The sequence below is a fragment of the Propithecus coquereli genome, unplaced genomic scaffold, assembly GCF_000956105.1.
Source record: "Propithecus coquereli isolate 6110/MARCELLA unplaced genomic scaffold, Pcoq_1.0 Scaffold235, whole genome shotgun sequence".
In the NCBI taxonomy this organism is placed as follows: Eukaryota; Metazoa; Chordata; class Mammalia; order Primates; family Indriidae; genus Propithecus; species Propithecus coquereli.
The window spans coordinates 379456-397806 of record NW_012147897.1 but is presented as its reverse complement, the minus strand read 5'-3'; the positions used below and the strand labels follow the sequence as shown (position 1 = coordinate 397806).

General features: G+C 34.3%; 1 protein-coding gene across 1 annotated transcript; it reads right to left on the bottom strand.

Moving 5' to 3' along the window:
- Window positions 1–12391: 12391 nt before the first annotated feature.
- On the bottom strand, window positions 12392–13354 carry LOC105811354 (olfactory receptor 52K2-like). The gene has a single exon (XM_012645536.1). The coding sequence runs from the start codon at window positions 13352–13354 to the stop codon at window positions 12392–12394; it is 963 nt and encodes a 320-aa protein (XP_012500990.1).
- Between the last annotated feature and the right edge of the window lie 4997 nt (window positions 13355–18351).

The window sequence follows — 18351 nt, the reverse complement described above, 5'->3', positions numbered from 1 at the left end:
GGAAAAGTTAAACTTAAAAAAAAAAAAAAAGGCCGCAGTGACCTGTGACCTATTCACCCTCCACTTCCCGTCTCAGAATCTAAACGTGGTCACCTTTCAGTAGAGAGGTCCGTCTGCCCCTCATGGGCAGTGCCACTGGCAGGTGACACCGCTCTCCACCACCCTACCAAAACCACAAGAATTTGCAACAGGGGAGGAAAAAAGAATCAAAACTCCCAAAGCCCTGCTTTTTTTAAAAAAAGTACTTTACAAAGGAAATTTGTTTGTATTCTTATTTACATTTTATATTCTTCTGCGTATTGTTAGGGGTCAGCCATTTTTAATGATCTCTGGACAACCAAACCAGCCTTCCATGTTTTCTGTCCTACTTCTGACTTAACTTGCGATATGACCATGTTCATCATAATCTCAAAAGAGAAAAAAAAAAAAAAAAAAAAAAAACTTGTAAAAAAAGCAAAAACAACAACACAAAAACAATCTTATTCCAAGCATTCAAGTATCCTATTTTATGTATGGACTTAGTGTAAGGCTGGCCAAAAGACCCCCACAGGCACAGCAACGACAGCCCCGGGCCCCTTCCCTGTTGGCTTGCAGCCGGGGCCAGACCGCATTCTGTTATAGCTGGCAAAAACAGCAACGGTGGCTGAGCACCCTGAGCTCGGTTTCCTGCTCTACCCAGCTGCTGCAGGCAAAGTACTCAGGCTTCAAACGACCACATCCAACCTGAATGTTTCAAGACCCCCTTTTTACCCCACATATAGAAACCCTGTCTTAGTCCTGGGTGGGGCAACTTCTCAGGCCCTGACCTTTGGACCTGTGAACCTCACCCGGAAGCACTTTAATAAAGCCACTTGTTTGGCCATAACTTGTGTCCACTGGTCTCTCCGCCACCGAAAACCTTACACTTAGCTACATGTGCTATTAAGTAGTTGGTTTGTATGAGATAGTTAAAAAGGCCGAAGATAAAAGGTTTCTTTTTTTTCCCTTTTTTTGTCTATGAAGTTGGTGTTTATTTTATTTATTTATTTTTTCGCCTGTTTGATGCATGTGTGAAACAATGAATTTTATTTTGCTGAGTTGTTCTAACAAAACAATAAAAAAAAAAAACTATTCAAATCCAAAAGTAGGAAGTACATATATTAGTTAGCTAGATTTAGTCATTCCATAACATATATATACTTCAAAACATCATTTTGTACATAATAAATACAATTTCACCCTACATAATTATCAGTTTTTGCAGTGTAGACATTTAACATCCACTCTCTTAGCGTTTTTCAAGAATACAATACATCATCATTAACTGCAATCACCATGCTGTACAATATATCTCTTGAATTTATTCCTCCTAACAGTAATTTTGTATCATTGGACCAACATCTCCCCAACACCTACCCCCAAACTCCCCACCCTCTGTAAACATTATGGTACTCTCTACTTTTACGAGATCAACATTTTTAGATTCCACATATAAGTGAGACACTGTGATATTTGTTTTTCTGTGCCTATCTGGCAATTTAAAAATAAATAAGTAAATAAATAATTATCAATAAAAAAGTAGACTGTAAGGTACAAAATGACAAGAGGAAAGCAACAACAAACATATAAAACTTCTGAAAAATAAAATGATAGGCCTAAATTCAACCATATCACTAATTACATTAAATGTAAATGTTCTGAACACATCAATTTAAGATAGAGATACTGAAACTGAATAAAAAAGCAAAATCTAGGTGACACTGGCTTCATAGAATGAGTTGGAGAGGATACCATCTTCTCAATGTTGTGGTATAATTTCTGCAGTATAGGTATGAGTTCTTCTTTGTAAGTTTGGTAAACTTCAGGTGTGAACGCATCTCATCGGGGACTTTTTTTTGTTGGAAGATTTTTTAATTTCTGTGTTTGATATTGGTCTGTTCAGGAATTCTGTTTCTTCCTGACTGAGCCCAGGGAGATTGTGTGTGTCTAAGAATTTGTCCATTTCCTCCACATTTTGTAGTTTTGGGGCATATAGATTTTTATAGTATTCAAAGATAATGTTTTGTATCTCTGTGATGTCTGTAATGACCTCTCGTTTTTCATTTCTAATCAAGCTTACTAGAGTCCTTTCCTTCCTAGTTTTTGTCAATCTAGCAAGAGGACTGTCAATTTTGTTTGTCTTTTCAAAAAAACAACTTTCGGTTTCATTAATCTAAGTGGGCAAAGGACATGAACCGAAACTTTTCAAAAGAAGACAGAATAATGGCCAGCAAACATATAAAAACGTATTCAACATCTCTAATCATTAGAGAAATACAAATCAAAACCACAATACGATATCACCTAACTCCAGTGAGAATGCCTTTATCAAAAAGTCCCAAAACACAGATGCTGCTGTGGATATGGAGAGATAAGACCACTCTTACACTGCTGGTGGGACTGCAAGTTAGTACAACCCCTATGGGACTAATTGGAAGATATCTCAATGAGCTGAAAATAGAACTACCATTTGATCCAGCAATCCCATTACTAGGCATCTACCCAAAGGAAAAAAAGACATTCTATAAAAAAGACATCTGCACTCTAATGTTTATGGCAACACAATTCACAATTGCAAAGCTGTGGAAACAACCCAAGTGCCCATCAATACATGAGTGGATTAATAAATGTGGCATAGGTATACCATGGAATACTACTCAACTACTAAAAGCAATGGTGAACTAGCACCTCTTATATTATCCTGGATAGAACTTGAGCCTATCCTTCAAAGTGAGGTATCAAAAGAATGGAAAAATAAGCACCACATATACTCACCATCAAGTTGGTACAAACTGATCAACACTAAGGTGCTCACATTAACATTCACTGGGTGCCAGTCAGGTGGGAGGAGGGTGGTAGGGGTGGATAAACTCACAACTAATGGATGTGATGCACACTGTATGGGGGAAGGGCAAGCTTGTAGCCCTGGCTTGGGTGAGGCAAAAGCATTATATGTAACCAAAATGTTTGTACCCCTATAATATTCTGAAATAAAGAAAAGAAAAAAAATGGTACAAAAAGGAAATGAAAATAAAAATTTTCAAATTAAAAAAACAAAATCTAACTATATATGTTGTCTAAAATGCCCACTTTAAATATAAATATACAAGTAAATTGAGAAGATGGAAAATATATGGCCTGTAAAAAGTATTTAAAACAAAGCTGAAATGGCTATATTAATATAAGACAAAGTAGAATTCAGAATAAGAAATATTGCCAAAAGTAAAGATAGATATACAATGATGAAATAATTTCTCCAAAAAGATATAACCATATTAAATACATATTTACTTAATTGCAAAGGTTCAAATTACATGAAAGAAAATTGATAGATCAAAAGGAAATATGGCCAAATACACGGTTATATTTTGAGGATTCAAGATTCCTCTTTCAGTACCCAAAACAATAAGTAGAGAGAAAATCAGCAACCAAAAAATTGCATAAGATTCAGCTAAAAAATTGATTAGAGTGAAATTCATAGCATTAACTAATACTAGAAAAAGCTATGGGATAATAAATTTACATTACCTACTTACTTATCATCCCTCTTTATTAGTAGCAAAGTACACTAAGGGAAATAAATTTGCTCGTTTTGTTTGCTGACATGCCTTTTAAGCCCAGATACTTCTGTGGTACATAGTAGATGCGTACTAAATATATATTGCATGGATAGATAAATGCAAGCACTAATGTTATCAGTACCATTTATATACTTTATTTACTCACACACTTCAAGAATAACAAATTCTGAATATTTAGAATTTTCACAAGTTTGAAAGATACTCAGTGCTTGAGCCAAGGAATTCTGAGTGAATTCCTTGAGAGTCCATATTCATGCTCAAAGGAGTCCCTAAGTTGCACCCTCCTCATTAGTTGCAAGGTGAAAGCCATATGACTTGCCACTTGTTTCCCTTCTTCCCACTTCTCACTAGCTTTCCCTTATGGTTATGGTGATAGTACAAGTTAACCAAACTCTGATTGATTATCATCTGAATCATTTATGTTAAAATTCCTCCCTCCAAGAAGCCACACACTCAGAAAGACCTTCCTATTTGGTTAATCTTATAAGATATACTAATAAATGTGTTTCATAAAATACTAAGTGAACACATACATACAGAAGGAATGATACTGAAATAATATTACATTTATTGAGTTATTAAGTATTCTATAATGTAAGCAGTACTAAATACTTTGTAATCATTAGGTTATGAGATAGGTATTATTGTATCTGTTTTACAGATGCTAAGATAGGTTAGGTAAATTGTATATAAACTTCCACTTACACTAGTAGTAAGTGGAAGAATTGAGATTCTAATTCCTGGTCTTGCTGATGCTATTAATAGAATCCAATAAATTTATATCAAAGAATGATAGGAGGGTAGGAGTGAGTAGAAAAGAAAACCTGAAAATTATTGGCTGATTTTAGTTTTGAATAGTTGTAGAACACATTCTCGGATCTGTTTGGTTCTTACTCCATAGATGATAGGATTCAGCATAGGGGGTACCAACAAGTACATGTTGGCCAGCAGGATGTGGGTGTGGCGTGGTATATGTTTACTAAAGCGGTGGGTGAGGAAAGAGAAAAGAGCAGGGATATAGAAGGTGAGGATGACACAAACGTGGGATCCACAAGTGCTAAGCGTCTTCAATCTAGCATCTTTAGAAGGGATACTGAATACAGTACGGAGAATCTGTACGTAGGACAGAGAGATGTATGTCACATCAGTCCCAACAATTAAGATAATAACTACTAAACTATATAGACTATTGACGGAAATGTCTGCACAAGCCAATTTCACCACAGCCATATGCTCACAGTACGTGTGGGGGACCACATTGGTCTGGCAATATGGCCACCTTCTCACCAGGAAGGGATGTGGTGTCATTAGCACTAACCCACGTAGAAGTGCCACGATGCCAACCTGAGCCACTGCAGAATCTGTAAGAATGGAGGAATGTCTCAGAGGATTGCAGATTGCCACATACCGGTCCAGTGCCATGGCCACAAGAAGCCCTGACTCCACTCCAGAGAAAGCATGAATGAAAAACATCTGAGTGAGGCAGGCGTGAAAGCTGATCTCATGATAATTGAACCAGAAGACACTCAACATCTTAGGAAGAGTAGAGGTTGACAAGATGAGGTCTGTGATGGCCAACATGGAAAGAAAATAGAACATGGGTTCATGGAGAATAGTCTCAGTTTTGATGATGAAAAGAATGACTATGTTGCCCATGAGGGCAACTACATACATTGAGCAGAAAGGAATAGATATCCAAATGTGAAAGTCTTCTAAACCAGGTATGCCCATCAGGATGAAGGTACTCGGATTGGTGAATGCGGTGAAGTTAGAGTTATGCATGGTGATACTGGCTACATGAAACATATTCTTGCCAACTTTTTCCACCTTTGTCCTTGTAGTAGTGCTATGTGCATGCACTCTGCTAAATCTGCAATAGAATTACTCAGTATAAAAACACAACTGGAAAAGTTTATTAATATTTTAAGTCTCCCTTTGGGAGCTTTTTGGAAATTAGAAGTGTTGCATCCCTTATTGTCAATTATTAATCTTATTAAGTAGTAGTGTGGTGGAGTAGAAACAATCTTCTCTGCTTACAACCCTGCCTGGGACTCAGAACCTCCATAGTATTCTGCCTAATATTAGGTGTTCTCATTCTACTTGTATTAGCTAGGCTGAGTAAAAGTCCCAATGAGTAAATAGGTTCCTCCTATCCTAACAAATGAGACAAAGGGGAAAATCTACAACATTGTCCTTAAGCAGATATATCCCTAAAAATTAGTTATGGTCTTGGAGACTTTAAGCATGAGGCAAATCCAAAATAGATATCTGTGAGAAAAATAAGCTTTTCATAATTGCATCCTATGTGAATGACAATGCTTTTTTGAAATTTGCCTCCATGGTGAATGCCTCTCTTTTGGCCATAAAAAGAATAGAGTCTAATCACTTAAATGTATAATATTTCCAGGACAGCAACAAATGCATTGACACTTAAGACCCCCCCAAAATAAATATGCTTCCTGAATTTTCTAATATCCCTGGGAAATATATATATATTCTACACACACACACACTCTCTCTCTCTCTCTCATATGTGTGTGTATGTGTGTGTGTGTGTGTGTGTGTGTGTGTGTGTGTGTATGAGTAATCATAAATGTTTTTTGTTATATCTTACTTATATTGAGATGCTAGTTAGGGTACTTTAGGAAAGAAAGACCATTGAGCTCTAAAATCAGTCAATAAATCAATTAATCAATCATCAAGTTTTGAAAATAGTAACAGTTACTACTTTTTTGTGTCATAATATGTACCAAAAAATGCTAAGGGTTATTACATGTCTAACTGCTGTTTTGTATAAATTATGTTGAAGTGACCCTTATTATTCTTAATTTACAAAAAAGAAAATTATACATAGGCTAAATATTCATCCAAACATACACAATCATCATATGCCAGAGGTAGGAAACAAATCCTGATTTTAGTCCCCAAATCCATCTTTTTTCTACTACAATCTGCAATCAAAATAAAGCAAAACTGCATCAAAAGTTTCACAGCTCTTATCATGACTACTTCTTATGAGTACTCAGAAGCAATAAGGATACATGTTATTATTTATAGACTCAATAACACGGTTTATAGCAGATCCATAAAATAATCCTAAACTCTTTCTATTCCAACACCTAAATTGATGCCAGTATGCTAATTGGGAAACTAGTGGTCATTAATGTGATTCCTTGATAAATTATTCTTATGCCTAGAGTATATACCTACACATACTTTGTTTTCCAAAGTTAGCACCAGTATGCTGACAGACTACATAATCTAAAGGATGACTAAGGAAAACCTCAAGAGCATACTGATCTTAAAAGTGGCTTGTTCCCTGTGGTAGGGCTAAAAGGATTTACCTGTTAATAACGAGGCAGTTCAGAGAAATCTGTCACTTTTGTTTAGAGGGGTCAGACTGTCTGCTTCTGCTGCATGTTCTCAGTCTATTTCCAGAATAGCTGAATCTTAGGAATCTACAGTAATTCTGAATATTTGCTCCTCGGCTACAGGAAGCTCTTCCTCTTATAATTGCTTCTATCACTTTTAAGGATTTAGCACACATAGATGAGTTGCCTGTCCCTCCAGATTAATAGTATTGTACTGAATTAAAGCCAGGAACTCAGACATTTGAATGACTCACTACATGGAAACCTCATGGCAGGTTTTATAGCCCCGCTTGGGGCAGTCTCAGGGGCTGGAACTATACAACAGTGGTTTCTTCAACTTCTGGGAAGTATAAGTGATTCCTGAGGGAATATTCATTTTTTTCCATCATCTGCTGCAGTTGGTAAAGAAATTTTATTTGAGGGAGACGAAAGAAACTTTAAAACTTTAAACCGTTTTAAAAAAAATTTATTTCCCAAAGTTTCCTGCCTTTGATCATCACAGGAATTTATTTAATTTCAGGGTGTAGTCAGATAGGGGACTTAGATGAGAGGGCAACACAGAACTAAAGTCAATGATACTGTTAGACTTAATAGTACGATAAGAATATTGTATATATGCACACACAAACACACATATGCCTCTCAATAACACAATAAACACAATGTATACCTATCAATTCCTAAAGAACCAAAATATATTTATACACACTATAGCAAACTCTTTCCCTCCCTCCCTCCCAAAATTCCTCCCTCTCACACTGCCTCTCTCTATATATATACATATTATATGTATATATAACATTCTTATATATGCATTCATATCTGTGCATTCCTGTATGTATACACATATGTACATGCATTTATACACACACACACACACACACACACAAACATATATAGGATATATAGAAGTCATTTTTCATACATTCATAAAAATTCCTACACTTTTAAGAAGCATGTTGATATATTCCAACAAAATAACAGATGTATACATATATATGTGTATGTGTGTGATTATGATATTTGATATTCAGTAAATGTTTATTAAATGTCGATTATGTATATGATTTTATGCTAAATTCTTTGAAAACAGCTTTGTGAAAGACAAACCTCCTCTTTCCCCTCAAGGTTCAGATTCAGATCATTAACATTTTAAATAATATGCTATAGAATAATCTAATTGAATAACTTTTAATGAATATTTGAAGTGACTGCTTTAAGTTGGTTGGTCAAAGAAAGCCCTTAAGCAAAGGGGACCATTGATTAATACCTAAATCAAGAGAAGTATATGAAGAAATGATGTGAAGATATTTTATAAAAAGGGTGCAAAAAAAAAGGAAGAATAAATGAAAATGTATTGACATGGGAATAAATTTGACAGGGTCAATGGACTAAAAGAATTTCTGTCAAGCTGGAACCTCTTACGTAAGAATAGTGAAGAGATTTTTACATCAGAAATGTATTTATTTAGAGATCTTCATAGAATAATTTAGGATTTAGGATTTTATTTTAAACAAATGGGAAGCCAAAATATAATTTTAAGGAGAAGATGGAAGTGATTTGAACGACACTTCACATAGGGAGTAGGATATATAGAAGTTAGCTTTCATTGTCACATAATTTGGCTAAACCATCAGAGCTGTTAGTATTTGATAAACCTTCTCACACTCTAGCAAAGAACAAATAAGCCTAAGCTTCCATATTCTTCAAACAGGACATGTTGGGTATCAGAAGATATTAATCCCTTTATCTCTCAGCTCGGATTTGCAGAGTCTGATGACTGAAGCTTATGAACATGAGATTTTCTGTCCAAGACAAACTGAATCTGATGACATATTATTCCATAGCTTGACTGGTCACATGATTTATTACTGAAACAAGGACATTTTTGAAAGTACCAGGATGCTATGTATTAAGCTAAGAAGTATTATACCATGTAAATATTTACTGCAGTGGTATTAGGGACTATTAAAAATAGAGAGGGTTTTCTGGTTCAGGTGTCCAAAAACCACAGCATGTTTCCCAAGATATAACTGTACAGAATGTTAGAGGGGCAGGAAGATCAGATATAGCCTTTGGCAAGGATGACTTCGGGTAGAAGTTTGAAATTTGAAAAGGCTATATATTGTATGAATCCAACTATATGCCAGTCTGGAAAAGGCAAAACTTGGAGACAATAAAAAGTATCAATCAGTTCCAGGGTCATGGGAGGAAGGAGGGATGAATAGAAGTAGCACAGAAGGTTTATAGGGCAATGAAATTGTTCTATATGATAATATAATGATGAATACATGCCATTATGCATTTGACAAAACCCACAGAATTTTCAACATCAAGAATGGACCATAATGCAAACTATGGACTCTGAGGATAACAGTATGTCAGTGTAGGTTCATTGATTGTAACAAATGTACTACCCTGGTATGGGATGTTGACAGTATGTGTAGGGGATGGGGAGGGCTGCATGTATGTAAGGTCAGGGAGCATATGGGAAAAATCTATACTTTCCCCTCAGTTTTCATGTGAACATAAAACTGAACTAAAAATAAAATGTGTTATTATAAATGAATGAATGAACAGATAAATAAGCATTTCAATTGAATATCGAGCAGTAGTGAATCAGTTCAATAAGTTTCAATATAATCATACCATGGGATATTTTGTGGCAATTATATTAGATATTGATAATGGAGTTATTCACAATTTATTCATAGTCATAAAGTAAAATTTGAGTAAGTAGACAATAAATAATATGTAATCTTATTTAAAATATATGTTGAATTTTAAGCAAATTTTAAAAACTCTTATGCTCTTTGATCCTAATATTTTCTTTCAACTACAAAGTAAAAGAATGGTAAATGGCATGAAAAGATAGAGAAGTTGGTCACATTGGCTAACTAGAGAGAGGCCTTTGAGAATATGTGAGTTATGGAGAAAGCTAAACACTATTCAAATGTTCATGCAAAAAAAAACCAAACAAACCAGTAAATAGAGCCTGCTGACATATATGTGAAATTATTAATACATAATTCACATATATCCAAAATACATAGTTTTATGAAAGGGAGATCATTGTGTTTTCTGTCAGTATAGTAGATTTATAAGTTATTTTTACTTTCTTCATTTTACCTTTCCAGTGTTCAGATTTCTCAAACAAATATTTTATTTGTACAATTAGAAAAAATATAGTCATTGTGAAGAGATTAGAGACGATTTATATCATATTAAGCAGCATAACAGATTCTACATTTCTCCTCAAAATTACCCTAATTTTTAAGTAGTTGCTGTGAAGAAAAATATTATTATTTAATGGGAAATCTATATGTAGATTTTTAGCTGACCACCATATTTTCCTTTTTCTGTTTCTTTTCCTTCTTTTTATATTTTTTCAAGCTAATAATTCCTAAGTTATATATTAATCTTAAGGCAAATCATTTTCTAGTTGTGGCAATATTGAATTATATGAAAACTCTACATTAGTTACAAAATCTTCATTCTCTTTAAAATAAAGGAAAACAAAGACAATATAATAAGTTAATCCTCAATCTTGGTCCCGGTTTCTTTCCAATGGAAAAATATCTAAGATTTTCAGATATATACTGAACAGGGGCTTGAAGTATGGCCAGACAGGTTGTGGGAGGGAGAGAGGAGGGAAGGCACCTCTGGCAAACAAAGGTATCTTGTTATGCAGATGAAACCTCACAGGTGACAACTCTCAGAAGGAATAGATGATAGCTTGTGGTAAAGTTTCTCTGTTAGACTTTTAAAAATATTAAGAATTTTAGTCTATTTTTCCAGAGTTAATTTTTTCTGTTAATCCTAATAGATCAGGATAAGAAGGAAGAGGAGCTCAGAGACAGCCTGGCCTTTTGTTTCATAAATGTAGATTTTTCTTTAAAAATGCAAGTATTCCTCATAAAAGACAGCTTTGCAAAGCTATCAGTATGGTTTGTAGCCCCCATTTTGAATAGTCTTATCAAAATATCTCCAGGAAGTATAATTTGGGGTAAACTATCCTGGTTTTCTTTCATTTGAAGCATAATAATTATCAATGTAGCTAAGATGTATGTTATTTTGGTTTTCTCTTACTGTGTGTAGTTAACCTATTCTGTTTTTCAAAAATAATAAACATAATGAGAGTAGCCAACATTTATGGTGTGCTTATTATGAGTTAGATGCCAAGATCATATGATAATTAACATGAGTGGTCTCTAATGCTGATCTTTAGGAGGCATTTTGGACATTTTTTCGTCATTTCTGCTAATGTCATTGTCACAATATTTGGGGGGCACTACTAGAGACAGTGAACAGAAATCAGAGATAAACCTCTGTAACGCATTAAAAAATTTCTTCCAACCTTCCATTTCCCCTTCCCCAAATATTCTAGTGTTTTAAAGGACTTTCAAATATCCAACTAGACATTGTATGGTTAAAAAAAATTTATAATGTTCTATATGTAGAATTTTACTTTGCTTGCAGTTACTGTTCTTAATGCAGATTTTTACTTCGTTTAGATATAATCAGAAATTGCCTTTCCATGCTTTTAACGTGCAAACATGTACCAGATATTCTAGAAGTGTAATTATCATGTATGCCTAGGAAATATTACATGTTATTGCATTAAGATCATTACAAAAACTTATTCAATATATTGGAAAATCCTGTTACCAACAGCAACAATAATTTCCTCATGGAGTTTGAGGAACCAGTAAAACAAACTAGGATTAGTTGACATTTGTAAGTTTACATTCAGTTTTTCTGTATTAATATTCAGAACATACAGTATTCAGTTATTGTGCAATAATTGTACAATGAACTGATTATTATGTCTTCTTATTTGTCATGTACAGGTATGTATGTTGATATCTTTATTTTATATTCCCATTTAGCTATTATTTTGCTTTTTAAAAACATATACTTAATTCAGGAAAGTAAAGCAGATATTAGAATATTTTATTACAAAAAGAGGAAAATTAGATTTAAGCATGTTCAGAATTATTAATGTACATCATCTTTCTTAAGAATCAAATTCACAATCATGAATTATAGGTTATTATTCTTATATCATAGAAGAATCTTAACCAAAACCTCCTGTCTTACCCAACAAAAAAAATTAAAGATTTTGTAGGGGAAAATTTTCATAGCCCACGTTTATGCAATAAACTAATTAGATATGACACAAAAAAGTTATCCATAAAATCTAGGTTTAGAAAGATGAATAATGATTGAAAATTTTCTCTATTTTCTGCTTCCTATGTATCTTCTATGATAATTACTGCTCACTGAAGTCAAAATACTTAAACAGCTTTAATAGTTCTATATGAATCAGAACTTTAACTGAAAAGTTTTTTGTTTTATGGTAAGTCTGAGTCATTTCTAATGCTCCCTCTAAACCCTTATCTTTGTTGATGAACTGGGGAATCACAAATCCTTGTAAAGAGAAAAACATTTGATTGTTAAGAATTTAAAGAATCTCTCCCTGATCCTTTTGGTTTTAACACCATAAATAATAGGATTCATCATGGGTGGAATAAGAAGATATATATTTGCTATAAAAATGTGGATATGTGGAGCAATTTGGTAGCCAAACCTATGGGCGAGAAAGGAGAAAAAGGCTGGTGTATAAAATACCAAGATGACCCATACATGGGAGACACAGGTGTTTAAGGTCTTGTGACGGGCAGCTTTAGATGGGAGATTGAAGACAGTTAGAAGAATAAGAACATATGAACAGATGATCAGTATGAAATCCAACCCCCCTGTCAGGAATGCCACAAGTAGGCTGTAAGCTCTACGAATCTTGGTCTCAGTGCAAACCAGCTTTATCAAGGCCATAAACTCACAGTAGGTATGGGAGATGACGTTAGTTCTGCAATAGGAAAGCCACTTCAGGAGGAAAGGATGTGGACTGAGGAGTACAGCTCCTCTGAAGACAACGGCCAAACCCAAGCCTGCAGTCACTGTAGGTGTTAGGATACTGGAATGTCTCAGTGGGTGACAGATGGCCACGTAGCGGTCAAAAGCCATGGCCAAGATAAATCCAGATTCCATGGTAGACAGAGAATGGATCAGATACATTTGAGTGAGGCAGGCTTCAAAGTAGATCTCTCTGTTGTTGAACCAGAAGAGGCTGAGTATTTTAGGAAGTGTAGAAGAAGTAAGCATCAAATCAGCCACAGAGAGCATACATAGAAAGAGATACATTGGTTCATGCAGTTTGGGGTCTGTCTTGACAATTAATATAAGGGCAACATTTCCCATCAGTGACAATAGGTAGACTAGGCAGAAAGGGATGGAGATCCACACATGGGCAGCCTCCAAACCTGGAATGCCAAGTAGTAGGAACGTGACAGGTTGCAGATTGGTCCTGTTGAAAGCTAACATTATGTAAGCTTCATCACAGATATTCCATGATCCTGTTGAAATTAAAAATTACAAAGATTGTAAGTATGTAAATACCAACTTTTTTCTTATTATGATTGTGAACTGGGAGAGATGTTGACATCCAATAAAATACAATTAGCTGTTGAATAATTTCCTCAGTAGTACCTTCTTTCAATGTATCAAATACATAGGACTCTGCATTTTGGGATAAGAAAAATTAGTAGAAAAGTATTCTATGTGTGTGTATGTGTGTGTGTTAGATATATATTTGTGCATTTTGTTAGGGAGTATTGTTCAACTGGAAAGGAAGTCATTGAGTTAAAGGAAAGACCCTTATCTTCATAAAATTAGCCAAACTGATTGGTAAGAAATTATCCTTTTATAAAGGAAAATTTTATACAGAAAATAGCTAAATCTAGAAAACATGAGTATTCAAGTTACTTGATATTTGTGTTCTTTTATAAATAATCAATCGTACTCTTTCAGAATATGTATAATATATTCCTCAAAATCACACAATACACTTGACATTAGTTTTTTGTTTTCCAAAAAAACTTTTATAACAAACTCTTGGCTCAACCTCTCAGGGTCCATCAATACATGAGTGGATTAATAAAATGTAGTATATATATACCATGGAGTACTATTCAGCTTTAAGAAACAATGGTGACATAGCACCTCTTGTATTCTCCTGGATAGAGCTGGAACACATTCTACTAAGTGAAGTATCCCAAGAATGGAAAAACAAGCACCACATGTACTCACCATCAAATTGGTATTAACTGATCAACACATAAGTGCACATATAAGAATAACATTTATTGGATGTCGGGCAGGGGGGAGTGGGGAGGAGGGGACGGATATATGCATACACAAAGAGTGTGATGCCCACCATCCGGGGGATGGACATGCTTGAAGCTCGGACTTGGGGGGGGGGGCAAAGGCAACATACGTAACCTAAACATCTGTACCCCCATAATATGCTGAAATAAAAAAAAAAATTATGGAAAAAAAAAACCTCTTGGCTCACAGATATAAGGTTATCTGAAAGGGTGCTTTGAAAAATGTGAACAATTATTTTGGAAAAATACTAAATTTTAAATTAGTACGTCAATATTTTGAGTTAATAGTATTGTACCGTAAACTAGTAATTGACCAAGAGATTAGATTTTTAGGTAATCTTAAAAAACAAACAAAACTGAAAGTTAACTATATGAGATAATGGGTATGTTAATTTGCTTGTCTATAATATTAATTTCACTGTGTGTGTATGTATGTATGTGTGTGTGTATATATATATCTCAAGGTAAGCATATCAATACATCATGTTGTACACCTTAAATATATACAATAAAAATAAATGATTATTTTGGTTCAAATATCAGCAATCAGCATATGATGAGCTCATATAATGTCCTTTAATACGAATAAAACTATGGTTATAAGAAAATTAGAGTTTTGACCAATACATTTTATGACTAAATCCTATGACTAGATTATTAAAAGTTCTGAACAATGGGTAAATCTCAGCTTGGATACTGAGTTAGTCTTCTTTTTCTATATTACTTTTTGTAGTGAAAAGTTTGAATCATCTTTCAGACAACCACAAGGTCTGATTATTACCTACGTATTACTAGACCAATAACTTCCATCCTAAGTGCCAACATTCTCTTCTCATGGAAGCACTGAATAAATCCTTCCCTGTATTGCTTATAACCTGGTTATCTTACCTCCGTAACTAGATGTTCTCACTTCCCAGCCAAAGACTGAGATGAATTCTGGCTATAACAGTTGCCCTAATACTTCTTATCCTGGGGAACCAGATCCCTGCAAGGAACATTATATATATATGAGAGAATATATATATATTCTCTCATGAGAATGCTGTATAATTGTGAGCAGTTTCACCAACTTCACCCAGTCTTTCCAGGTACAATTTAGTCTCTTTAAGGGACTCAGTCTTGTGGTATCTTTACCACCTGAGCTCTCAGCTTAGAAATCAATAGGAGAAAGTCCTTGACTCCAGGCCTCTTAAGATACTTGATTTATTGTACTTCTTGGGCTTAAGCACAAGTGGATGTTGTAAACTAAATGCTTCTTTAAACTATATGTAATGAGAGATGGAAGGAGTGGATGACATCATGGAGGGACAAGTCTATTAATAATTCAGGGTGATCATATTAACATCTTCATATACCTCCAGATATTCTTAAGCAGCTTACTTGAACTAGACTTAGCTCCAAAACAAACAAATAAACAAAAAAAAACCCAAAACAATGAAAGCTCTAAACCTTCAGAAAACTTCTTAGCCATTTTCCTATTTCTAAATCCCCCTGAACTTCATTCACTTCCTTGATTAAGTAAAGTGTATGAACTATCCCTAGTTATAGGGATATCATTAATTGTGTTTTGCTTGGGATGTTACATAAAGATTAGATTTGTTTTTCTACAGTTATGTTCCTTCTCATCCTCCTTTTCCGCCCTGTATTTCAGGAAGGGTGGACTTTTCAGGCTATGCCTCTCAGGATAATAGATCATCTTTCTTTCTGCTGGGTTTGTTAAATGGGGACACTGGCAGAAAAATATTAGGGAAGATGAAGGGAATGCCATTTCTTCCTACTTTTCACTTTTTCAGCTGCATTTATTCCATAGAACCAGATCCTGACAGAGGGGACTGACATGTTCTTAATTTCCACTGAGTATGATTATAATGCTGGTGCCTCTCTCTGTTTCACTGGCCTAGAGTCAGTGTGGATTCCAGTTGTTTCTAATTTCTGGAAGTCTTCATTGTCAAATATTTGAATCTTCAGCAATTCTATAATTTGTGTAAATAGTTGCTTGCATTAAGGATGCCCTGTACAATATATTCAAGTGCTTTCTGTTATCTGGTCAGACTCTGAATAATATAGATTTCTTTCATATAATAATAATTATAGAGCTAGAGATTTTGGTGATTGGTTTAGATTCCTTTCATAACAATTTCAGGGCTAGAGATTTTAGTAATCGGGGATTTTAGTAAAAAGAAGGACATAGTATTGTCCTCATAGTTATCTTAAAGATTATGAAGGGAACAATAAAAAGCTGCCATCAGCCTCAAGATAATAAAAGCCATATATGAAACACCCACAGCTAACATCATACTCCATGGTAAAATATTGAAAGCTTTTCCACTAAGATCAGAAACAAGGTAAAATGTCTGGTTTTACCACTTCTACTAAACATGTTACTGAAAGTCCTAGCCAGAGCTATTAGGCAAGAAAAAGAAATAAAAGACATTCAAGTTGGAAAACAAGAAGTAAAATTATCTCTGTTCACAATGACATGATCTTATAAGTAGAAAATCATAAAGATTTCACATGTAAACATGAAAAAAGGAAAGAAAACAAACACACAAACCAAAACAGCCTGATAGATAACAAATCAGTTGTATTTTTGTGTACTGACCATGACCAACCTGAAAAAGTAAAGTAAGATAAGAATTCTATTTACAATAGCATCAAAAAGAATAAAATGGGAATAAAATTAAGCAGGAAGGCAAAATACATGTACACTAAAAACTAAAAATGAGATACCATGCCATACCCATTAGGATGATTATTACAGAAAAAAGTAAGAAAATAACAAGTGCTGGTGTATATTTGAAGAAATTGGAATTGTTGAGCATTACTTGAGAGAATGTAAAGTGAGAAAGCTGCTGTGGATAAAGGGCATGGCAATTCCTCAAATAATTAAACATGCAATTACCGTGTGGTCCAGCAATTCTGTTTCTGGGCGTATACTCAAATGAAGCAAAACCAGGCACTTGAATGGACACTCAGATACCCATATTCCTAACACCATTATTCACAATAATCAAAGTGGAAACAACCCAAATGTCCATCAACAGATGAATGGATAAACAAAATGTCGCATGTACATACAATGGAATATTCAACCTTGAAAAGATGGAAATTTTGACACATGCTGCAACGTGGATGAACCTTGAAGACAATATGTTAAGAGAAGCGATCTAATCACTGAAGGACAAATATTGAATGATTCCACTTATATAAGGTATCTAGAGTTGTCAAATTCATAGAAATAGTAAGTAGAATGGTAGTTGTCAGGGAATGAGGGGAGGGAAGAATGGGGACTCAATGTTTAAGGAATACAGAGTTTCAATTGGGGAAGACAAAAAAGTACTGGAGATGAATGGTGGTGATGGTTGCAATGTGAATGTACTTAATACCACTGAACTGTACACTTAAAATAGTTATAGTGATAGATTTTATGTTTATATATGTTTTACCACAATTAAAAAAATAAAAACCACCAGTGAAATGTCCTTTAGTTATTTTCCATCTAATGCTGAAAACATAAGCAATGATTTTATACATATATTTTTTCTTTATTATTAACATATAAATATATATTAACAAAGAGAAACATCCAGGAAGGATTCCTTTGGTTGACACTGATCTGTACTATAAAAGATAAATAGGAGTGGGAAAGGCATGGAGATGATGTATAGCAGTAAAAGGTATTTGAGGAAGAAAGAAAAGCATAGGTGATAGTATGTAAGTGGAGTGAAACATAATATAGCCTGTTGTCTTTACAATTTAGTCCATAGCATTCTAATCTGATCGCATCTGCTTACTCAATTCACATAACAAAACAAGGAAATTGGAGGTCCTAAACAATCAAAGAAATCCACAGGATTGCTGAGCTCACGTAAGATCAGTGATTGTTTCAATGTTTACCAGGTACATCTGGCATCAAAGAATTCAAATGTATCAAAGAATTCTATGGTATCTTCATGCAAATTCCTTCTAAGGGAAAGATAGAAGAGAATTACTCAATAATAAAGAATAAGAGAGAGTTATGAAAATTAGTCCAAATCAATCTAATCCAAATTAAAAGGCATTTAAATAAAATAATGAATGACCATGTCAGCAAAAAAGATGAAAATGGTTCTTATCACTGTTCTTTTGAACTTCCATAAAGTTGTTTTATTCTCC

Excerpts from the sequence above, each read along its gene's own strand:
- LOC105811354 (XM_012645536.1), bottom strand. The coding sequence starts at position 13,354 with ATGTTAGCTTTCAACAGGACCAATCTGCAACCTGTCACGTTCCTACTA.